Source organism: Lissotriton helveticus, chromosome 3_1 (assembly GCF_964261635.1).
Source record: "Lissotriton helveticus chromosome 3_1, aLisHel1.1, whole genome shotgun sequence".
Taxonomy (NCBI): Eukaryota; Metazoa; Chordata; class Amphibia; order Caudata; family Salamandridae; genus Lissotriton; species Lissotriton helveticus.
The window spans coordinates 1,955,415,515-1,955,441,258 of NC_136061.1; the positions used below are offsets into that span (position 1 = coordinate 1,955,415,515).

Genomic DNA, 25,744 nt, shown 5'->3' on the forward strand with positions numbered 1-25,744 from the left:
TTAAAATAGACCCAAGGAATTATATGGCAAATAAAATGGCTTCTACCATTCCTTCAAAGAGGACATCAATCTAAATAAACATATGATTTACTTCAATTACCTCTTCCAAACAGAAAACGCCAATTTTACACTAAAACTACACTTTGCCCTTATAAAGCATTAATATATGTAATATACAGAGCTTCACTTTGCGTTTTTCATCTTAAGACTTGTTCAAACTCTGTGCCCACGCATCTTCCTAGCACCAATGTACCCTAAACCTTTGGAGATGTGGCTTCCAGGGTGAGGTGCTGGCGCCGCGATTTGTATTAGGATTGGCCTTTCACTCCCTAGCCACCATCAACGTCATACATTATTCTACATCAGAGCTGGGTCATTGGGTTGCCACATGACATCATTGTTGACTTCTTCAGAAACATTGAACTGTTACCCCACCATGTTCAGTATTCCAAAGAAGAGAAGATTTAAACATGAATCCCAATGTTACGATCTACAATGCTTAATGAATATTTAAATAGTTTTAGACAATTCGATAAAAAGGTGACTGTTAAACTAAGGGTTTAAACATTTTTTTTTTTTAAAGGGATAAATTACCATGTACAAAAGAGATGGGAGTGAAAAGTTTCCCTTTGCTTCATTTCTTTGCAAAAATATAGGTACTTGAAAAAAATTCCACGGAAATAAAGCAAACATAAGAAGTACGCTAACGTCACTGCCACCTTCTCCCGGCTTGGGGCTGCCAGGCCTAGGAACAGATGCTGGAGTTTGCAACACCCCCTTTGTGCGCCTCCTGCCTCTTTGTTGGAGGCACTGGAACCCCGCCCTCCACACCTCACAAAACAAGGGATCAGCAGGAACTTCGGTGGCAATGCGCTTCTCATAGAAAGTTCGGAGTTTGCGCTCATCGTCAACTTCGATGAGCTTCTGGCAGCCAGTGGCCGGAAGGGAGATATTGAGCTAATGCACACAAAAGACACATCATTAATAAAGACTCACCGAGTGTACTCACTTACTCGTAGTTCACGCCAACCCCAATTCCATGCAGTTTCACCACAATCGTACGAGGAGCCTTGGCCTCACAACTGTCACAGAAAACCAGATGGAGAATGCATTCGATTCCGAAACTTAAAAACACGTGTCATTCAACTGCCACGTGCTTAAATAGCATGGCAGCTAAGATGACGGGCCCTCCTCGTCTACTGCTTACAATAATCAAGCTGTGACAAACAAACGCGCCCTGGTGTGTACTTCTGACAGATGTCCACATGTCCAGCCGAGACCAACAGCGTGCGTATATAACACGCCCAATTGCTTTTGTAGACGAGAGAATCGCTTGCCTTTGGGTGTTAAAAAGAGCAATACTTTGGCGGAACACCAAAAAAAGAAAACGTGGACTTGACAGCTCCAGGGAAAACGAAGCGGTATCTACACTATAATTTGGCACTCGCCCTAACGTTACTATTCTTCACCAATACAACAAAGCAGTTCTGAAAAAACTACAGTGTCAAGTCACAAGCAGAGATTATAACCTAGACAAGTACTTGTTCTAAGAGCAGAACGTCTGCTTAAAAAGCAGGATTACACACCGTTACCTCGGTGGCAGATTGGGTCTACGACAAGCGTTGCCTACAGGTAAATGTGTACAGTACAGGATACCAAAGCACCTTGCTGCATTAAGCGCACGATCTGTAGTTCCCCTAACTCTACTGTCCCATACTGAGGCCTCCTGTTGAACCGTCTGCTCCTGCCAAGGGATGTCTGTAGCCCGTGCCTCGGACTGAAGGAGGCCTCCATCTTGGAGAGGGAGCCCGGCATTTCTTGCTCCCTCACGCCATCCGCCTCCATCCTACTCAGCGTAGCGCTTTAGGTCCCCGAAGGCTCTCGGTTATCACCCCCAAGACCAACTCAACCCGCTGACCACCACATTTCCCGATTCCGTAAGAGTCTTGGCTGCCAGGGCCGGCTGCTCACCTTCATCTCGCAGCTCGCCTGAGATCCGCCGCCGGAAAGAGAAAGAACTTCCGCCCAGAGAATTCACATAGCTCTGAGGACCTCTCGCGAGAAAAGGAAGAAAAGAGACGCGCAATCGAGGGATGTTTACAGTAGGCATAGAAAGCGGACATAGCAGCCGCTAAAACCAGAGAACTACTAATGCCGCACTTCGAATTGTGCATTTGGCAATGGAAAGACGACTCCTGCAGAAGGATAACTTTTTAGCTCAAATAAAACAAGGCTCACGTGTGCGACGCAGTCCTTCGCAATTTACCTGTGAATTCTTAAAAACGAAAGAAATGAGTGTGATTGTATTTTAGATTAGTTTTTGAGGTGAAATTTACTTTTTTAAAGCGCATCTGTTTAGTAAAATTAAGTCAGAACTACAATATGCTTAAAACATTATCGTTTCGTAGTTTTCAGAGTTCTTAGGTGTGACATTTACGCAGTTTAATTGTACTGATAAGTGACATTCAACTGCCAAAAGTGTTACACTAATATAGTGACACTTTCTAACAACTAAACCCAAGCAACGAAGTGCATGGAAAGGAATACAAACGCAAGGTCATTTTGGGATTCGGCGGGCGTGTTTTTCGTGCTCTCCCCATCCCATTGGCTGGAAGGTAAAATTCCAGCCAATGGGAAGAGGAGAGGGCGGGACTTAAAAAAAGACACAGAAACGCCCCCGAATCGCGTCGTGACGGGGGAAAGAGTGATTGACAACCATCTCTTCCAATGGCTAGCCTCCATTTATGGAGCTAGCCAATGGAAGAGAGAGGCGGGACAAAGCGCCATACTACTTCTCAAAAGATTTCGCCTGCGCGAACACTGCTGCGCAGCGGACTCCAGGCGAAACCTAAAGAAACCAACAGAAAAGGAGCACCAGAAGAGGGCAAAAACACAGAGCAAGATGTCCAAACAAGACAGCAGACAAAGAAGGGCCAGTCCAAACAGTACATTTACAAAGGGATGCAGCAGCAGTGTCTCACGTTACAATTGACATAACAAATGATAATGGTGCCAAAAGACTGAGGGTCTAATTTAGATCTTGGCAGATCTGGCCTACCATCACTTTTTCGATGATTTCACTGCCTGCCTACTTGGCAGTCTGCCCACTCTATTTAGATGTTAGCGGGTCCATGGACAAAAGACCTCCTGAGTGCCGCCGACTCCTCCAGGAATTTTCACCTTCGTCCATGGCTTCATAGGCAGAAGTGGCTGTCGGCGGGTGTCCAGCCATAATTACTGACAGGCTAATCAGGATGTGCCTTTCTGTTGAGGAAACTGCGACAGGGATGCCTCCTACTTTGAGTTGGTGAAATCGAAGGAAATGAGGTAGAAACATACCTTTTTTATGTTTTACACTTCTGTTTCCGTCTTGAATCCCATTGTCCAGGCCCTCCCTTTGCAGCTACTACATGACCACCATTGTCCAGGCCCTCCCTTTGCAGCTACTACATGACCACGACACTAATCAACTCTGTTCTCGGCGGGATATTAGGTATGCTTCTTTTACACTTGTCTTACTATGAATAGTGTGCTGATAATTACTTTAGTCTTGTGTATTTTTACATTGCTCTTACATGCATGTGGAATGCATTAGCGTACATTTTACAACTTATCAAGGTAAAATGAACACTGACACTAGAAAAAGTGGTAATAATTTATTCTCCAGAATGTTGATGGATTATGAATTGAATATTGTTGTAACAGGGTTGTCTTTTCGTTTTGGGTATGCTCTGTAGCTACAATTAAATGGATTTTGTATTAAAAGAATGAAACAATAAAAAAATGATTAAACTACATCCAGGACCATCTCTCGTTTTCTTCTAATGGCATTGAAGGTTGGACATTGACCCATACAAAGTGATCTTAAACGCATGGTGAATACCTCCATTTATCAAGTAATGTTTTATATTGTTTATGGTCAGGGCTTTTTCCCTGACCGAGGGTTTATGATGGCTGAACCTTCATACTTGTTCACCGGTTTCACTTGTTAATGTTTTCTCTTCTGTAGGGTACAGTGGTAGGTGTGATTTTCTTTTGTCTTGGCACAACCATCAACTGTAAATCAAGTTCCAAAATAAAGTATGTATTTCAGTCCACCATATTTCTAGCACACTGAAAAGAATCTCTGGTTTTCCTTGCCTCCACATTATATGGTAACCAGTTGAGCCAGGACATAATTATACCTGTTATTTAGATGTCAAGAGATTTTTTAGTCTGGCATGGGCCTCGCTCATGAGAAATGTAGGGCAAATGTGATGCCTTCTCAGAGCTTTCTATCCGGCATATTCGCTATGCAAACAACTGATATGAAGCATTAGCAAGCAGCTTACCAAACATAACATTATTGTGGAATGTCACAGAAACAATTGTTTTCTCTTTTTTACTGGTACAGTGTGTCATTTGTGTGTTAGCCTCGTTGCTGCAGAGTTGCCATCGCTCTCCATGTCACCAGGCACTAGTTTTATTATCCTGGTTTCTGTTACCATTCACTGGTATCAGGCGTGTCACTCCAGTTGGTTTACTCGAGAAAACCAATGACTACAACTCCCAGAATCCAGGAGATTTCATGTAAAATCCAGTGACTGGTAACTGGGTATCCTGATGACGTGGATCTCGGTGGCAAGTGTACGCTCTTAAGTTTTAGAGTTTCGCTATTTCTACCTCAATCCCTCCAGAACAGAGAATGTCTCATGTGTGCCCTCTGCTCCCACCTCTATTTTCCACATGCCCACTCCTCAAGTTTTATTTGTCTTGTTGCTTGTGCGCAAAGTCTGGGGTTTTAATAGCGCTTCACTGCAATTGTTGGCTCGTGCTGTTTCAACTTTATATCATCAAGAGAATTCACTACTCCCTTTCTCTGTTTTAACATTTTTAATTTTCACCTCTCAACAACTGTTGGTACTCGCGTTTATATGTGTTTATTAGGTAAGAAATCTGGGCTAGTATCTGAGCCAATGACATTGCAACCTAGAGACTGGGATTAATCCTGGCTCCAGGGCTAGAACACCAATCGTGTGATTAAGTGCAAATCAATCAATCTCCCTTTTCATCCATGTGTTTAATAATTGTAATACAACTTTTGCTCAATAGCTTGTGTTACTAATAAATATCTCACTGCCAACCATCACCCAGGCTATGGCCCACCTCCTGTATCTTTCTATTTTTTACATGTGCTTCTTTGAGATGCTGTTCAATTTTTCTGTTGACATCTAAACTCTGAAACACCTTTCTGTTCTCCCTACAGCCCTCACCCACTACCCTTACAGTATGAAAAGTGTCTTAAACAATGCAGCATGCTCAAGTTCTTCCCTCTGACTGAACTGGCTTTTTATGATGCATTCCATTATCCTTCTGTACCATTATTGTAACATATGTAGAGCGCTTTGGACACTCAAGTGCAATGAATATAATGAAAATAAGGGCATGAAACAGCCCTGGCTGAGTCAGCACTAATTTTTCTATTGAGTCAGCACCTCGCAGCGCTACTGAAAAGTTCATGAATCGACAACTTGCAATACTAATTCGGACTCCTTGGCTCCGAGGTCCTGTCTCAGCCACTGATGAGTGCTTTTGAAGGGCCCTAGGCCAGCAGAACACAGCTCTGTTGAACATGAGCAGCTCTCACCTCTACTGAGGTCCACAATGAACTTGCAGCGCTTCAGTCATAATCATATCGGTCTACTGATGATCTCTTATGACAGCTCCACAAAGCTCCACTGATGAGCCCTGAGTCAGCACCACACAGGTTTAACCGAGATCTTCAGCTCAGATTCTGAATCCCTAAGATCAGAGGTTTAAAGCTTTGCTGATTAGCCTCTTAGTCAGAAGGACCTGGTTCTACTCCTTAGTGTCTGGGTCAGCAGCATGCATCTCACCCTGCTGATGAGTCCTGTGGTCAGCATCTTGTAGCTCTAGAGAGAAGTCCTTGGTTCAGGGACTTAGGCTTCGTAATCCGCTGGTCAGAGCTCTGCTGAAGAGCTCCTTGGCCAAAAGCGGGGCTGTACCGGAGTCCTGGGTTCAGCAGCCTCTATCTTCTTTACCCCCCTCCCTAACCCCAGGACGGTAACTCACAGGTCTTCTGAACATCTGCGTAAGCACCTCACAGCTCTAGAGAACAGGCCTTGATTCAGCATCGTCTCTCTCTATTAGTTCCATAAGGCTGCCACTCACAGCTCTTCTGAAGAGCTCCTGGCTCAGCAGTGCACAGCCTTATGACTGAGCGGCCAGCCTAGTCCATGTTCCTTGTGCTCAAAAGCGGATCAATGGAGTATTTACCCAGTCATGCGATTGTGTTTTCCATTTGCTTTGCATCACTTCCCGAGCTCAGGCCATGGCACACTTCTAGATGCATGGTGTCCATGGTCCAAGTTCCCTTCAGAGTCTCGTGCCTCTGGGAGATGGAGGGTTGAGGGAAAGGGATGAGGTGCATGGAAAGATGACACGATGTTGACAAAAACAACTTCTTTTTCCAGATGAGGATGAGGATGGAGACCGAATTACTGTCCGGAGCGATGACGAGCTGAAGGCCATGCTGTCATATGTACGTATGTAAATGACCCGATTCTCGTATATTAACATGTAAATGAACATGCGTCTGCCAGGCTTTGATGCTACCTCCAGAGGAAGAGGATAGTACCGGGCAGCAGTCTGTGTTTGGTGCTGGTGTTTGTCCTGTTCTCCCAGCGCCATGAATACTCTTCTTTGGAAAAGTTACCTAAACCATCGTTAGTTGTTTCAGTCTAGAGTGGTAGCGCTGGTCGGGCAGCTAGGGGTTATTTGAGAAGTTGTTAGGGCTTGGACTCAGGTAACACAAACGTTATCATGCCAAATAAGATTCATGGCTAAACAAGATTATGTATTTATTTTAGAATATGTTCTTAAGGCACATTTAGATTTTTTTTTTTAAATCAATACAGTAGGGGCAGTACAATATATAGAGTTTAGGCCATGGGCTTACTACTGTGTTCACATTGTAGCACTAAGAATGTGGGCAGCACCCAGTAGGTAATGCGCTCGCCCTTTCTAGCGCAACAGTCTCACTTAACTCAGCGTTAAGGATAGTCACCAGGTTTGTTTCTTACCACTGAGCGTGGCAAACAGCTCCTTTAAGTCCCGTTCTGTAAATGTCAGATGTGGAGGGTTGGGGGATTTTGGAGCAAAGAGGCTTCAGTCAATTACATTCAAGAGTACTACTTGTCTTCTGGATTCTCCTGTGAATAATACTTAAAGGAGTTGTCTGATGGCCTTGAGGAGCAAATCAGTTGAAACTGCCTCCTTCTGGGGCAGTTTTCAGGTGCCCCGGGCAAGCAGGAATGTTTGCGGCCAATATATCTCATAACCGGGTGGATCACACTTTAAATTTGTTAGTACTATGCTAGTGTAGACATGGACGTCGATTCACCAAATTCCAGGGGTAGCAGAAGTGACATCACACACCTTTTGACCTTAATAACATCACAGGAAATGACATTATATGACCTATCACCCTGCCTCTTCGCAGAACGTAATGTCACATGATAATATTCCTGATTACATCACGATAACTGACATTGATGAAGTTCCAAAAGGAACTTCATCTATATCTATACTAATATTATAAAGAGAGAGCCCAAACCTTTGAGGCGGGTAATCTCAGGAACCACAGCACGAATCACAACACCCAGCAGTGCACAGCCTTGGAGTAGTGTGGCTCACTGGTTAGAGGCGGCAGGCCTGAGAGCATAAGTCAGCCTGGGACCAGGGTTCAATTCCCGACGCGGCAGGGTCGTGGACCTTGGTCAGCGGACTCGATAATTCTCGCTTCGGTGCTTACTCTAATCAGGGGTTCCACTCGGCAACTCTGGGCATTAGCTTGCCTAATCTCCACAACGGCCCCACCAATTCCGGGGATGCCTGGCTCCACCTTGGGGACTCCCAGCAAGGGACCATCCCACAGGGAAAGCCAGGACGGGTCCCCCAGAGTTATACAGCGCCGGGACGCCCCGTTGCTGGGGCAGCTGTGCGCTTTACAAGTATACTACATTTACAATACAGCATTGGAAAGGGCAGTTGCAGCAGAAGGACATAGGCTATACAGATGCCCACCATATACATTTGAAAGGTAAAAGAACCTTACCAGCAAAGTAGTCCCTTGTGGGCGTGGGCAGGGCACGGCATGACGTAAAAAAAAAGCGTTCCTTAAACGTGTGCGTTGTGCTGGGGGCGTGTGCTGGGGGGCGTGAACAAGGCCAATGGGCGTGGCAATTGCAATTGCGTGGCAGCAAGTGGTGTGGCCAATGGGCGCGACAACCGGCAACAATCACGCGGCACATCCCCCCAAAAAAAAGCGTGCCTATGGGTGCGGCAATTGCCGGGGCTTAGGCGGGGCAGACGCGACTGATCGTGCCTGCGGGGACAATAACTGCACAGTATCCTGCGCGCTGTCAGCCAGTCAACTCTCTGCATAAAGGAACGTGCCTGCGCGCACACTTACTGCAGCGTCTCCTGTGCGCTGTCACACACTCCACTCTCTGCATAAACGAATTGACACCAGGCGCACAACATCAACCAGGGCTGGAGCCGGGCTCAGGCGGCGGATGACGCGACTAAGCGCGCCTGCTGGGACACCAACCTTTGAACTGACTGCACTTTCCCACACGCGCAGCGTCTCCAGCGCGCACTGTCACCCACTCAACTCTCTGCATCAACGACTTTACACCACAAGCACAACATGAAACAAAACTGGAGCCGGGCCTCAAGCGGGGGATGACTCGATTCAGCGTGCCTGCGGGGACACGAAATTTACAACTGAATGCACTTTCACACACGCTTACCTACGGAAGTGGAGTACATACACACTAGAGACATCTGCGAATACTTCTTACTCCGAGGTACACACAGTATCTGCACACACATGCCTAACTATTGTGACACTTCATGCTAAAAATGTTCTCTACCGTGAGATTTTAAAATAAATTTCCCTTGCCTATTACACACATTGCACACATTCTGTTTCATACCCGGACAACGTCGGGACGGGCTGCTAGTGATTAATATAACAACACAACAATGACTAATGTCTGTTTTAGATACCAAGTCCCATTTCTACAGATAAATAATGCAACGCAATGCAGAAAGTGAATTTGCTGCACTTTGTTGCATGAGCGGGAGGGAGCAGAAGAGCTCTCATTTAATATTCAAGCCCTTTCATGGTGTGCAGAGTAAATAAAACCTGACGCTCCTCAGGAGTTGGCCCCATATTTTCGAAATGTGCTCTTGGTAGCACCATATGTCACAAATTACCTCATTAGTGAGAGGGCAGCATTTTGCCATGGGTGCCCCTAATATGACACGTATGACCGTATGTCAAAACTTACATGCAGTATGCTTGTGCCAGAATTTTACCACTAAGACAATCTGTATGCCATGTGTGACCCTTATCTCTTACTCATACTCTCTATCCTTCACTCACTCACTCGCATGTATTTGCACTTTGATTCACTCATTCATTCAGATTCACTCATTTCCACTCAGTCTCCCTCACTCATACTTTTACACTTACTCACAATCACGTGCACTCAGTTTCTCTCAATCATTATCACTCACAATTACATTCTCTCATTGCTTACTGTAACACACCCTCACACTCATTCTTATTCATTCACCCACTCATTCACTTGCAGACACTCCTACTCTCACTCATTCTGGCTCACTCAAATTCACACAGACGCAATCTCACTTTATTGTCACTCATTGCATCTCACGTACTCACTTTCACTCATACACTCATACAGACAAGACAAGCACAATCACATATAAACACTGTTTCTCACACAAACTCTCACCCACAAACAAGCACACACCATACATTTAAAAGTATTTATCTACTTACCCTAGCTGCTGGCAAAAGTCTAATTCCAGCTCACGGAGCTCTATTTTTTATGACACTAATAATGCAAAGTCAACTATTATTCATTACTATTGTAATAAAAAACACAATGGGCAGTAAAGAAGGAGAGTGGAGCCCCAAAGACCAAATCATCCGAGCTGCCCCTGTTTACTTGGTACTGATTGCGTCACTTCTGCGGCCAGGGGTTGCAAAGGGCAAGCCAGGGGTCGCAGCTGTGACCCCTAAATGACGTCCATGAATGTAGTGACCCTGATGAGCTGATGACTGGTGTTAAGGTTTCCCTGGGCTACTTCAAATACAGCTGTTCCAGTGTCCACTAGCTGCCACTGGTCTTCACACCTCTCTCGCATATACTGTGCACCAGCTTCCTTGTCATGCATGTGGACTTTCTCTTTAGTTATGCACTGATTTTATCTTTAGCAGTTTTATTGCTCGAGCCTTATCTAGAAAGGTGCCAGCGCACTTCACACTGCATCAAGTTGCATTTTTAGGCACAATTATAAAAGGGTACAAATTTTAAATCGATGCAGGACAAAAAGTGTTTTAATTGAGGATTAGGAGATAAGAAGCGGTAACTGCAAAGTACAGAGTGAGGGTAGAACCTACAGGGTAAAACAGCATGTACAGAACCACTTTGTAGGTGAAGAAATGGTTAGCTTTGTCTTTTCAATGGTTTTGTATTCCAAATGAGGACGATGTCTTCTTTGGAACAACAAGTTATTTTCTTATTTCTTGAAGGTTTAGTATGAATCCAGTGTTCTAATTGTTGGTGGTGTTGAATTCCAGAACCTTTGGGAACTTCCTCAACTTCTCTCTCTAACCTTCTTTACCCCTGTATGTCTCATGGTATTTTTATCGCCTCTTTCCAACGTCTGGCACCTCTTCTGCCAACCACAGGCGCTATCCTGGCACTTCTGAACCTCTGGCACTTCTGTTGCTAACTTCCACAACATCTGTGGCCAACCCCTGGCATCTCTATGCCTCGCCATGCATGGAACTTCTCAGCCACCCTTGCATGTGTCATGCTTTTGCTGCAGCTGACATCTTTCCGGGTTTCTTTGTAGCAGGGTGTGTTACTTTCATCGCCTTTCAACTTGATAGACTTGACCGTGTGTATTTCAGGCTAGTGTGGTACAATAGCCAATTAATTTGGATTCCCTACACTGCCTTATAAGTGCATTTTATGTTCTGGTGCTTCCCAAAGCTGTACAAGATAGCAAATGTTGATGGGTCGGTTCCACTACACGTGGTCATCCATCACCCTCAATTTGATCCTCCCACAAAAGGGCTAATACATTCAGGACCCTTGTCTCTGATCCTGGCTGTCATTATTTATACGATTGTTGTTTTCATGAGTATGTTTGCTCTGTTTACATCAACAGGCTAATTGATGGATCTGGGCTATGTGTGAGTCTTTAAAGACAACATTTCTTAACCTAAATCATGCAAGCCCAGAGAATAGACAAAGGAAAATCCACATAGACAGGTTTCAAGGTACAAACCATGAAGGTTTATTTTTAAATGTAAGAATCCTTACAGAAGGCGAAAATGCATTTGTTAGTCAATCAATTCAAAATATGCAAAATGCAAATAATTGTAAAATAATATGGGCAGTGGAAAATGAACCCTATTCTAATCAATGACAAGTACAAGTTGCGGTCCAGCATCAGGCAAATAAGAGTCAATCAATCAATCAATCAATCAATCAAGAACATTTGTAAAGCGCGCTTACTCACCCGCTAGGGTCTCAAGGCGCTGGGGGGAGGGGGTTGCTTCCTGAAGGAGAGATGGTCCTGGGTGAGTCGTAGGTGGGTGGGGAGGGTGTTCCAGGTCTTGGCCGCCAGGTAGGTGAAAGTCGTGGAGAGCCTTGTGTGCTTGGGTGAGGAGTCTGAACGTGATCCTCTTGCTGACGGGGAGCCAGTGCAGGTCCCTCAGGTGGGCGGAGATGTGCTGTGTCGGGGGATGTCCAAGACGAGTCGTGCTGAGGCGTTCTGGATGCGCTGGAGTTTTTTCTGTAGTTTGGCGGTGGTCCCAGCGTAGAGGGTGTTCCCGTAGTCCAAACGGCTGGTGACGAGGGCCTGGGTGACCGTTTTCCTGGTTCCAGTGGGGATCCAGCGGAAGATCTTATGGAGCATGCGGAGTGTGTTGAAGCAGGAGGAGGTAACGGCGTTAACTTGCCTGGCCATCTTGAGGGAGGAGTCAAGGATGAAGCCCTGGTTGCGTGCGTGGTCTGTGGGCTTGGGTGGGGGGCCCAGAGCAGGGGGCCACCAGGAGTCGTCCCAGGCGGAGATGGATGGGCCGAGGATGAGGACTTCTGTCTTGTCTGAGTTCAGTTTCAGGCGGCTGAGCTTCATCCAGTCTGCGATGTCTTTCATTCCGTCCTGGATGCTTGCTCTGGCGGAGGTGGGGTCGTTGGTGAGAGAGAGGATCAGTTGGGTATCGTCGGCGTAGGAGATGATGTTGAGGTTGTGCTTGCGTGCGATGGCTGCGAGGGGGCTCATGTAGACGTTGAAGAGGGTGGGGCTGAGCGAGGCGCCTTGAGGTACGCCGCAGATGATCTTGGTGGCTTCTGCGAGGAAGGGCAGGAGACGGACTCTTTGGGTTCTGTCGGAAAGGAAAGAGGTGATCCATTCCAGGGCCTTTCCTTGGATCCCGGCTTGGCAGAGGCGGGTTGTCAGGGTGCGGTGGCAGACCGTGTCGATCGCGGCCGAAAGGTCGAGCAGGATGAGGTCGGCGGTTTCTCCGTTGTCCAGCAGGGTCCGGATGTCGTCGGTGGCCGCGATGAGGGCGGTCTCGGTGCTGTGGTTTGCTCGGAATCCGGACTGCGATGGGTCGAGTGAGCCGTTCGTCTCCAGGAAGGCTGACAGCTGTTTGTTGACGGTTTTCTCGATGACTTTTGCAGGGAAGGGGAGGAGCGAGATGGGGCGTAAGTTCTTGAGGTCTGAGGGGTCTGTGGTGGGTTTCTTCAGGAGGGCGCTGATCTCTGCGTGCTTCCAGCTCTCCGGGAAGGTGGCGGATATGAAGGAGTTGTTGATGATGTCCCGAAGTTTGGGTGCGATGATGGAGTTGGCCTTGTTGAAGATGTGGTGTGAGCAGGGATCGGCTGGGGAGCCCGAGTGGATGGTGTTCATCGTGTGGGTGGTATCTTCCGTGCTGACCTGAGTTCAGGCGCACAGGGTGGGGGTGGGGGTGTAGGTTCGATGGGAGGGTACGAGTTCTGAGCGCCGAAGCTGTCGTGTATGTCGATGATCTTACGGTGAAAAAAGGTGGCCATAGAGTCGCAGAGGTCTTGAGAAGGCGTGATGTCGTTGTTGCTGGCGTTGGGGTTGGAGAGCTCTTTCACGACGTTGAGTTCCTTGCTGTTGTGGGTGCTGTTGTCCAGTCGTTCTCTGAAGGATGACCTTTTGGTGGTGCGGATCAGCTGGTGGTGTTTGCAGGTGGCGTTCTTGAGGGCTGTCATGTTTTCCGTTGACTGGTTGTGACGTCAGGTTTCTCGAGGTCACGGCAGGATTTCTTGGAGTCTTTGAGATCGTTGGTGAACCACGGGCTTTCTTGCTGTTGAGGTTGCTGGGAGGGTTTTTCAGTGGAGCAAGGGTGTCGGCGCAGTCGGTGATCCACTGTGTGAGGTTGAGGGCTCCTTCGTTGGGGTCCGTGGTGTTGGTGGGAGGGTTTAGGCTCAAGAAGGTGGTGAGTCGGTCGGTGGTGATCTTGCTCCAGCATCTTCGGGGGGTTTGTTGAGGAAGGTGGTGGGTCGTTGTTTTCCTGAAGTTGAAGTGTACGCACCTGTGGTCGGTCCAGTGGAGCTCGGTGGTGTGACTGAAGGAGATGTGGTTGCTGGAGGAGAAGACGGGGTCGAGCGTGTGGCCGGCGTAATGGGTGGGGGTGTTGACCAGTTGCTTGAATCCGAGGTTGTCTAGTAGGGTGGTGGTGTTTTTGTCCTGGTCGTTCTCCAGGTGGAAGATGAGGTCTCCTAGGAGGATGTAGTCGGGGGAGGCGAGGGCGAGCGGGCTGATGAAGTCTGCGATGGCCTCGCTGAAGTGTGAGTGTGGTCCTGGGGGTCTGTAGATGAGGGTTCCTCTGAGGGTGGTTTTGGGGTCGGTGTGAATCTGGAAGTGCAGGTGCTCTGCGGTGGCGAGGGTGGCGTCGGTGTTGGTCGTGATGCGGATAGTGTTTCTGTGGGGGATGGCGATGCCTCCTCCGGTCTGGTTGACGCGGTCCCTCCGGATGATCTTGTAGCCGTCCGGGATGGCAATGGCGATGTCGGGGGCTGAGGAGGCGTTCATCCAGGTTTCCGTGAAGAAGGCGACGTCTGGTGCCGTTTTGTCCAGGAGGTCCCATAGTTCGACGGCGTGCCTGTGGATGGAGCGGGTGTTGAGCAGGATGCACTTGAAGTGGTTGTTGTTGGCGGGCGCGGTGCAGGACCGAGTGCAGGTGAGGTAGCAGGCGTGGCAGGTGAAAGCTCCGTGGGTGCGTTTCAGGGTGGCTTGGTAGCAGGCTGGAGGTCTAGGGGTTCTGGCGCTGGGCGCGGTCCAGGCATGGACGGGCTTGCATTTGGCGCGCCTTCGGCACGCTCGCTGCGCGTGGCCGCTGCGAATACGCGCGGTCCCCGCCATTTATGGCGAAGTGGGAGGGAGGAGCAGCTGGGAGGCGGGAGCGGGGCGGCGAATGGGGAGCGGGAGACAGGAGAAGGGGGCGGGGCCGCAGGAGAGCAGCGGCGGGGAGCAGGGGGGGTTGGAAAGAGCAGGAAAGCGGAGCGCGGGAGAGCGAGGGCAAGCCTGGAGAGCGAGGTCAAGCCTGGGCAAGCCTGGAGAGCGAGGGCAAGCCTGGAGAGCAGGGACCCTAAGGAGAGGCGGCAGCAAGAGGGGCAAGCAGGCAGCGGCAGCAGAATCCGGGCACACGGGGGCCGTGCGGTAGTGGAGGGACCGGGTCAAGGGTCACTTGACATAATGACTGCTCAGTAAAAGAGGAGCATTTGACATAATGACTGCTCAGTAAAAGCTAGAGAGCAGAAACCTGAAAAATATTCTATGTTCTGATCAATGAGAGGCTTGGTGTGAAATCTGCATCTAATGAGGCAAAGAGAAATCTCTGAAGTATATATAGATCAGTAAACAGACCAACCAGGAGTCTTTAAGCAGAGCAGGAAGTACGTGGCTCGTTTTTGCAAATTGTACGTTTTTATACTCTTTTAGACAGAAAAACTGTGCAGTTACTGTGGTTCAATGAAAAACGTCACATCAAATAACCTAGTAGCAAAACAGAAAACACATTGCATGTTATAATGACTTTTACTCTACATCTAATGAATAATGGTATTATGTCTTGCAAAGAAAACAAAAGTACAATGAAAAAATGTAAACACCTCCTTTCAGCCTTAGGAAGGGGTATTCAGTTGTTTACAGTTCTAAATCCGCCCTCTCCAGGACGATCACAGTCTGAAAGCTATATATTTAAAAAATGTTAGAGAGCAAGCAAGACCATTAAGCAAACTGAATTTGGTACAATTAACCAAGTATAAGGTTGCATTTGAAGACTAAACAATAGCAGTGTGGGCCATTCAATGTCGCACTAGTGTATATTGTTCTTCTGATATATGTTTTCACTACACTCAACTTTTCGTGACCCCACTGCTTAGGAGCCACGGTCAATCAAACAACAAACAAAACAATTGAAAAGGAGCGCGCAATGTTTCATAAATTTCACTACGTTAGAGCTTTAGTAAAAAGTTCCATGTATATCCATCAAGACAGTTCAAATAAATTCAATTCCTCTGGAGTCTTGTACGTGTGTTTGAATCCAACTTTACTGAATTTATTTGTGTCAGACAAATTGCAATCAGCTCAGCCAACACATGATGTCCCTTTGGACTTCATCAGGGTTGGATAATCTATGAATCACTTTGTTGTATAACGAAAGAAGACTCCAAATCCAGTAAGATTGCAGGTAAGCAGTTTAATACAGCAGACAGAAAAGTAACAGGACCGTAACCTCATCTGGCCAGGTAGTAACTGCCACAGAATGGAATGGCAGACAGTGACACAGAGAGAACTATGCAAGCAGTCTAGAAGGTTGGAGCCAGAGCATGCAGGGAGAGGACAGATAGGGAAAAGCTATGTACAACACATCTCCCTCCTTTGGGAACAAAATGAAAACAAGGGAAAGAAAGAGCAAAATAACAATAACAGCTGTTAATGAACATAGTCACTCAAGTAAGCTGGAGGATGACGGGAACGTGGACACCTTGAGGAGACATTGGAAGAAGAAACACCAGAGGTAGTATCAGAACACTCATGCATATCATCACACGCAGACGAAGGAGCATCGCCACCACCCACCTCCCCCCGTACAGCAGGTGAGTCACGCGACTCGGAGTCTTGTCGAGCAGACAACATATAGCCACTGCAGCCTGTCTCAGAAGGAATAAGATCGGAATCATGGGTATTGGAGACCTCCTTCTGATATAAGGCAACCCTTCTGTAGTTCCACTTAGCACCATTCTCAAGAAGAACAAAATGGGGAAAAGCTTTCTTAACCCGGAAGGGACCAGTGAACTTAGAAAGGCCCTTGGAGCAGCGACCCGGCTTAACCTTGACCAAATCGCCAGTGGAGATGGGAAGAGGGGAAATATCTGAAGGGGAAGAAAGCTTGTTATCATCCCTCAACCAGGAAGGAGTTAGCTTGGACACAGGGGAACGCCCTCGCATCAGTTCAAAAGGGGATTTTCCAGCCTGCCCATGGGGTGTTGAGCGGTAAGCCCAAACCAGCTCTTGTACACGCTCATCAGAAAAACACCCACTAGCAACTGACATCTGTATAACACCCTTGACTAGTCGGTTGACCCTTTCACACAGACCATTGCTTTCGGGATTATAAAGACAGGTGCGGTGATGAGATATACCACATTCACGCAAGAAACAAGCCATTTTGGTAGAGGTGAGCTGGGTGCCGTTATCTGTAATGAGAACTGAAGGATAACCCTCATTCACAAAAACAGACTTGAGGAAAAGAATGGTGGAGTCAGTTGTAATCTCCTTCATGAAACGTACAGTCAACCACTTAGAGAAACAGTCAACAACAACCACCGCAAAACGTTGATTTACGGGCAATTCGCACATAGGGCCAATGAAATCTAAACATATTGTGTGCCAAGGCAAGCTTTTAAAGGAAATGCTGCCAACAGATTGAGAACCAATGACCTTGAGACGCTTCTCTCCTTCCATGCACAAGGAGCATTTGACAACACACTCCACAGCATCACTGTTGATTGAGGGCCACCAGAAATTTTCTTTTACACGCCGCTGAGTAAAAGTTTGACCCAAATGGCCCTCATGAGCTAAACCAAGAATCCTGCCCCTCAAAGAGCTTGGAGGAACATAACGATCGCCCCTCATGAGAACATTTTTCCCACACACAGACAACTCATTGACAACCTTAAGAAAGGGTCTGACAGCTGGTTCCACGGCACTTTCTCTTCTCGCCCCCTTGAGAACAAGATCAACTACAGCTTTCAAAACATGATCATCATCCATGCCTTTGGACCACTCCTCAGCTGAAAAGGAACTCTCACACAAAGACACGACATCATGTAAGGAGGCAACAGCCTTGTCATCGCCCTGTTCACACAAGGAATCCCCGGGGTTGGGAAAAGAAACCGGGAGACGCGATAAACAGTCGGCTTGTACATTCCTCCAGCCGTGAACAAATTCAACTTCAAACTGGTAATCCTGAAGGCGAGAAGCTAACCTGGCCAGCCTAGGGGAGCCCTTGCCTGTACCACCAGGTGCCAAAACATTTACTAGGGGTTTGTGATCCGTGCGAAGAACAAACCGAGAACCCCATAGATATGTTCTAAAGTAGTTAACGCCCCATGCAGCCGCAAGAGCCTCTCGCTCAATAACAGAATAGTTGACCTCAGAGGTCGACAGAGGCCTCGAGGCAAAAGCGACAGTTTTCTCACCACACTTATGTTTCTGGAGGAGAACAGCTCCGAGACCAACACCACTGGCATCAACCATCAAAATAGAAGGACGTCTAATGTCAAAGGGTGTGAGAACACCTGAAGACTTAAGTTCAGTTTTGATACAGTTAAAGCAAAACTCTTGCTCACTCGTCCAAGAGAACTTGACCCCTTTCTTTAGTAAAACTCTTAAGGGAGCAGTCTTTGAGGAAAAATCTTTGATAAACTTAGAATAAAACTCAATTAGCCCCATGAAGGACCTGAGTTGTTCTTTATCTACAGGAGGAGGAGCCAGCTCTATCGCTTCTAAGAGATTTTTCTTAGGCCTTACACCCTCAGCAGAGAGACAGAAACCCAGATATTCAACCTCTTCAACCAAGAACGCACACTTCTCTCGGCGCAACGTGAGACCCGCATCCACAATTCTACCTAAGGCATTGCGTAAAACATCATTGTGCTCCTCCAAGGTATTGCCAAAGATGAGGATGTCATCTTGGAAGAAGATAATTTTATCTAGCCCCTTGAACACTTCAGAAACCATGCGCTGGAAAACACTGGCAGCAGAGATTAGACCAAACGGTAAGCGAGTAAACTGGAAAGTTCCCTCACCCGTGATAAAAGCCGTAAGATGCTTTGAGGCATCATCCAGACGAATCTGGTGATAGGCATGCTTGAGGTCTAGCTTGCTGAAAAACCTAGCTCCCTTAAGGGTGGAAACTAATTCGCCTATATTAGGTAAAGGGAATATATCGGCCACCACACATCTGTTCAAGGAGCGTAGATCCACACAGAAACGAATCTTGTTGTCAGGTTTGAGCGAGATGACAACAGGAGAAACCCATGGGGAGGCTTCAATCGGTTCGATAATACCCCCCTGTAACATCTCATCTAAAACAGCCTTGACCTCAGCCCGCAAGGCAAAAGGAACACGCCGCGCTTTGTGCTGTACGGGAATACTGCCCTCTTTTAACAGTATCCTGTGTGTGTACCCCTGTAGCTCACCCAGTTCCTCACGAAAAACCTGACTGTGACTGGCAAGTATGTCATCCACGTAACAATCATCCACAACAAGAACGGGATCATCAGCTCTGGGATTGACAATAATGTGTAGATCGTACTGGTGAGAACGACCCAGTATTGCGGGACCATCCACAGACACATAAATCTTGCCCTGGGTTGACCTGTTCTTGAAAACAATCATTGCATTGAAGTAACCAAGGAGGTTAATTTTTTCCCCTTGGTAACCGGATGGAAAGATGTCACAGACCTCCAAATGTTTGTTACCCCAAACCTCATACAACATAGACGAGGGAATGATAGTCCACTTGGACCCAGTGTCAACCATCAAGTCAACGTTTTTTCCATCAACTAAGACCTTTGCTTTAATAATACGCTCCCTCTTCTCATCACACGCGCACACTGAATCATACAAAATCAGTATTTTGTTGACATCACGCTTCAGTTCATTGTAATCACACACCACAGTAACCCTCTGATTGGCTCTATTCTTACACACTTTTGCAAAGTGGCCTATTTTACCACATTTTAAACATTCTTTGTTATTAGCGAAACAAAATTTTGCATCAGAAGAATGAGAATAACTCCCACATCTAGAGCACATTTTAGACACAAACTTGTTACTAGGTTGCGACTGTGATCTACTGAATGGCTGTTGAGACATATTTTTCTTTTGTAATACATAACCTTTCTTTCTGACAATCGCAACAGCAGCAGTTTCATCATCACTGATATCGCTATTAGTTAATTTATAAGATACTTCCGCAACCTTGGTATCCGAACTAGATTTTGATAACTCTTTAATACATTTTTCGCTCTCCTCGACCACCTTAGCAAGATCGATTGCTACCTTCAGAGTAGGGTTCTTAGCGGCCCACAAGCGCTCCTGAATTTTTCTATTGTTGACCTGTACCACCAACTGATCCCTAATATGCTCGTCAGCCATTTGACCGAAGTTACATTTGACTGACAACTCACGAAGGCGAGCAACAAAGTCATCAATACTTTCGCCCTCAAGTTGTTTATTTTTGTAAAACCTATAACGTTGAAGAATTAGGTTTTCTTCCCTTCCAAATCTGTTCTCCAGTCTGGCAATGGCCTCTTCAAATTCATCCAAAGGTTGTGACGTGGCGGAAAGAACTTGAGGTAAATATTTAAAAAGTCTTTGCCCTTCCTTGCCTAATGTGGTCATCAGGATGGCCTTCTTACGTTTGGCAGAGAAGCCCTCACCATCCAAGGCTTCAATGTAGTCATTAAACATAATGACCCAGTCTTCCCAAGGAGTGGAAGGACTGCCAGGTTCAGTTAGAAACTGAGGAGGAAGAGCGATGTTTATAGATTGCGCCATTACAGACCAGCAGCCAAAACAATATGAATACCAAGCACAGGGAGTTCAGTGTCGCAACGAAAGTACAATTCTTTTGGACTTTGACTAGTAAAAAGATTCAGCGCTGCACTTCCTAGCGTTAGGAGTAATCACCAAATGTTAATAAATATCGTATCATTCTTATGAACTTTGACCAGTAAAAATGTTCGGCGCTGCACTTCCTAGCGTTAATGTTAATGAATAACGTGCTTACTTGTGTGGAAACGTTGCGTGCCAACGACTTTAACTTGAAATGAACGAACTGCTCGCATCGGACTGATGAACTGCACAGATCGGACTGAGGAAGTAAACAAAGATGGCCGCCAGCGTATGTTGTCACGAAGGTCACGTTAATGACCTTGCGTAGACACCACGCAACAACCGGAGGTCCGTGCAGTAGTGCGCAGTCAATGCGCGAGACTCAGCTCGAGACTCCGCTCGTGGAAGCAGATCCAGCAAGACCGTTGCTATGGCCACGCGGGACACACACAAGTGACGTTCAACTCCGTTGCTACGCACCTCAGGCTTGTGACGCTGTGGGTAGCAACCACGGAGGCAAAGAACAAAAACGCTGTTTTAGGAAGTTGAATCCATAAAATCTCGACATCAGACGGTTGCAGAAGGAGAAGACATCGAGAACTCAAAGCGCTGACACTCGTGGATTCGTCGAGGAACGGATCGCTGTTGTAGGATAATCTTTTCTTAGGCTGTAGCAAACATTTGGCCAGATGCTCCCATCCTGAAGTCGCCAAAATGTTGTATAACGAAAGAAGACTCCAAATCCAGTAAGATTGCAGGTAAGCAGTTTAATACAGCAGACAGAAAAGTAACAGGACCGTAACCTCATCTGGCCAGGTAGTAACTGCCACAGAATGGAATGGCAGACAGTGACACAGAGAGAACTATGCAAGCAGTCTAGAAGGTTGGAGCCAGAGCATGCAGGGAGAGGACAGATAGGGAAAAGCTATGTACAACACACTTATCACAACGTTGTGTACAGTGTTTTCCTTTGACAAGTATCCCCATAGAGTCAAATCTTAATGTTGAGTTGTATAGTACCTCCTATGTTCTTTATCTTCGTCAGTGTCACACCACCCTATCCACGGGCAATCGTACACAACATGGTGATGAGTGATTCATTGATTATCCAACCCTGATGAGTCCTAAGCGACGAAACACGTTGGCTGGACTAATTGCAATTTGTTTGACACAAACAAATCAAAGTTGGATTTAAACACACGAACAAGAGAAATTGAATTTACTTGAACTGTCTTGATGGGCATACATAAAAATCACAACACATGGAACGTTTTCTTTATGCTCTAACTGGATGATAGTTATGATACATTGCACGCTCCTTTTCAATTGTATTTAGGGTTACATTTGTAGCCCCTTGGTGCACAGGGAGGGAGGAAGATAACAAGTTAATGTCAGGCACAACTCTTGGCGCGCAACTTGAAAACACGAGTAGACCAAGCCCTACTCAATTCAACCTAACAAGACATCATCATATTAAACACAGTATAAAAATTGCATTTACGTCTCATTATCTTTAGTTAAAAGCACAGAATTATTATTTTGTGGAATCTGCTTCCTCAACCACCGTGATATTTCTCACCCATCAGGTTAGTCTTGATAGTGTTTCTGAAATCCCATAGAGCTACTGTACACAGGTGCCATGATACTAGTTTGGTTCTCCGATGGGCGAGGGTAGATATCCTGCCCCGCAGAGCTTAGTAGCATCTGTAGCCGGACCCTCAAAATCTCAACTTCTGTATTATTAATTTCAGTTTTGGCTTGTATTATGTTCCAGAACCTGATTAGTTCAATTACAGCCTGTGTGGCACTTTTAACACACAACTGCTACCATTCACGCAAACGAAACCTTTGGTGTGGCACTGGAAACTGAACGAACACATGCAACACACACAAACTCCATCCCTCTTGCTCTCTTTCTCCCTCTTCCTTGTGCAGTTTAAGATGTGGAAGTGGTGATGCTGCCTTACCTCCCTGTGAAGAGACAGGAAGCACAGTATGCTGCGTTAAATTGTAGCAAATGCAGTGGGAAGCCATGGCCTCAATCTGCCTGACACTGTTAAGCAACGAAAAGACAACAGGTGCTATTGTCTAAGCCTAAACTTCTTAAATCCTATTGCATTTAATTCCATTGTTTGATAGCTTATCTGTGCTACTATGGAAGCTACACTTCTCTGATGAGGCCCAATAAGGCTGAAAGTGTTTGGGTTGTTTGTTTGCCAGTGGGGAGACTCCTGTGGTTCGAGGCAAACTGCTTCTTTTCGGTCGGGACCGATTATGTATGATATTGGTATGGCTGTTTAAGTTCTGTAATGGCATGGATGAACTAAAATGGCGGAATGAAATGCGAATCAGAGGACTTCCCAAATCTTAAGAAGAGTTTGTTTGAGCATTTCCAACCAAAACATTTTTTTGCCCTGCTGAGTCTACTTAAGTCGAGGAGTATGCCCAGATCTGAGCCACAAACACTCTGGGGCCGATTCCGATTCGGGAAAAACCGCTCCGAATAGCCATTCAGAGCGTTTTCCCGTACGAATGGTACCCTGCAACGTCCCCCGTACGTACGACGAAGTACGATTCGTACCAAGAACCGTACTCCGTACGAGTCGTACAGAGACCGTACGACTCTAATCTCCATACGATTCTCCCTCAGAACCCGCTGTATGCGACATCTGTACGGTTCGTGGCTGATTTTACGACCCAGCAAGTACGATGCGTGTCGGGTACGCACCGTACGACCCTTTTAGTACGGGAGCTGAAAACAGCCGTAAAAGCAGAGTTCGCGCTGAAACAGGTACGGAACGGCCCCCCCGGGTACGGTGCGTACCCCCCATGATCGCAGGGGTACGGTGCATACCCCTGCAATCATGGGGTGTACGCACCGTACCCCATGTACGATGGGTGTACGCACCGTACCCCATGTACGATGGGTGTACGCACCGTACCCCATGTACGATGGGTACACCCATCGTACATGGGGTACGGTGCGTACACCTGTGATCATGGGGTGTACGGACCGTAAGGTGTGTATGTGTTTGTGTGTTTTTCCGTGCGACTCGCCCTTACCTGACTTGGACCGTACGAATCGCGCCCTCATACCCTGGTCCGGATCGTACTCGTCGGGTCGTACGGCATGTGTACGAGTCGTACGGCAGGTGTACGAGTCGTACGGCATGTGTACGAGTCGTACGGTTCACGGTTTCAGCCGTGCAATATGTACGGATCTCGACGATTCGGACGGAATACGGATCGTACTACGCGACTCGGACAGACGGGTGCGATTCGTACGGTGAGGGCTCCGGATACAAATCGTACGGACGTTTTTTTTACCGAATCGGAATCGACCCCTCTGTGTCTAGAAACAAGCTGCACATCACTAGTACAGCCCAATAAGGCTGTAACCTTTTGTAACTTGCCAGTATTGCGGTGCTAGGGAGATCTGATCTATTAGTTCTGATTGGCATGATCATTTTCACAAGGGATCAAGACTGATTTGAATGTAGGTGCTCCCCTCCTGTATTGGTGCGGCCAAGTGAAGAAACCGTGAAATTCTACTTGCAGGGAATGCAGGAATGCCTAATAGCCCAAAAACATTACCATCCGTGCGCTTTTTCACTTTTGGAGAAAAAGCCTACCTTCTCACTTTGAAGGCCACAGGTTAACAGTGTCCTAACATGCCGGATTGGATCTTCTAAGTATGGTCTTCCTCTGAAAGCACCACTCTCTTCTAAACTCCTTTACCATGTGTCAGTGATTTGCTTCCTTAGCCCTGTTGCTTGGATAGGAGTACTGTGTCTCAAGTGTCTGTGTCCACATCTCGCTATAAATATGACGCTAGCTGCCTAGAAGTGCCTGTCTTTTCTCTAGAGGCTGTTTTATCTTTGCATAGGAGAAAAGTGAATGTTGTGAAATCTCTTCTTGGGTGATGGGAAATATCTGTGTGTTCCCATCCAATATTAGCACTGTTCAGTTATATATGCTTTAACTTACGCAGTGTAGTCTTCCTTGCACCCATAGGATAAATATGGAATGTTTGCATTGAGGAAAGGTTTTGCGTATCGCTATGGTGCTGCACTAGCTCCTGAGAAAACCATTGTGCGGTATTTGGCAAGCACTTCATCCCATAAAAGGTTTGTGCAGACCACTGAAGGTGATGTTAGGCGTCCATCTAGTTTATTATTTTGTCTCGGGTAGATACCCCTATCCGCTGGGATCCAAAAGGACGATTTTTCTTTATCTGTTCACGCTTCTAAATGTTTTCCATCATGTAACCGTTTAGCTACCCCTAAAAACATGAGACATCTGTTCAGATGAAATGCAGTGAACATTTTGCATAAAATCCATGACGTTTATGGGCCCTGCTAAACTGTAACATATTTGGCTATTGTCTTCACAAAGTCACTGGGCAAATGCTCTTGTAGACTTTGAAAGTAGGTTGAAGTAGTGGCCAGTGGGAGAAGATTTAGTTGACACTTGCTAGCTATCTTGTTCAATAAATCAATATTTTTTGTTTGTTCAACCACAAATAAAGAGCAGGTGGAAAATCAACTTGCAACCCCCTTTTCCCCAAAAACAATTTCTTAATATTGTGCACACTATATTAGTATCCGCTGCTACTGGATACCACTGCTTGGCTGGACATACAATATCACAAATCTAGTGGTGCACAAAAAACTGTAGAAGTCCAATCAAATTCTAGACTGATCAGTTTCTTCTTTATTTTATATTCCGAAAAGTCTTATATTCTTGTTTTGCAATTTCCAATTATTACAGCCACAACCACAGCCAACATGTTTCGTTCGCTACTGTGAACTTTTTCAGGGCTATAATACAATACAATATAAAAAAAATAATTGTTCGTACCATTTATCATCATGATTAATCTTAGTTAATTGAGCTAAAAGTTTTAGCAGCTGGGTGTACATTTTATTTACGTTAATCCTGTTGATTTGAGGAGGCAGTGTGCCACTGAAACAGAACTGTTTGAATTATCCTTATAATTATAGCTCTCTGCTCTTTTATATGCAATCACTTAGGGTTTCATTTAGACTTTTCCAGACAGGGCACCAGTGGCTAAGTCAGTGGAGTCATTGCCTTGGTCAAGTGTGCCCTCCAATGTTTGTGTTTCCCACTGTGGGCGAGGAAGCAAAAGACACACAATTGATGGACGGAATGCTGAACAAATCAAAACATTCACCCCCAGTCAAGAGATCTGGGTTAAATCCATCATTTTTTTGCTCACCATGCCACCCCAGTTTAGACCTGGCCATATGCAAATCAGTCTTGACCCTGTGCCTCATGGGAACAGTCCAGCCCGAACTTCTAAGCCTGGTCCTCTCTAGACCGGAAACCAGCATCCTAGGACCGGTTTCCCACTGTGCCAGCATGGAATGTTCCAAAAGTGCTCCTGCCAACATGGTGGGAACACATGAGATGAGAAAGTGAAGGCCTGCCAACTGGCCTGCTCTTTCATGGTAGT

The 25,744-nt window shown here is 46.4% G+C and overlaps 1 protein-coding gene across 2 annotated transcripts in view; it reads left to right on the forward strand.

Moving 5' to 3' along the window:
* The window catches only part of MAP2K5 (mitogen-activated protein kinase kinase 5), a 1,262,070-nt gene that overhangs the window by 143,888 nt on the left and 1,092,438 nt on the right, over positions 1-25,744 (forward strand). For both annotated transcript variants that reach the window (XM_078683055.1, XM_078683056.1), the window contains one exon: positions 6,474-6,541. In XM_078683055.1, the coding sequence (XP_078539181.1) occupies positions 6,474-6,541 (68 nt within the window). The remainder of the gene's footprint in view (positions 1-6,473; positions 6,542-25,744) is intronic.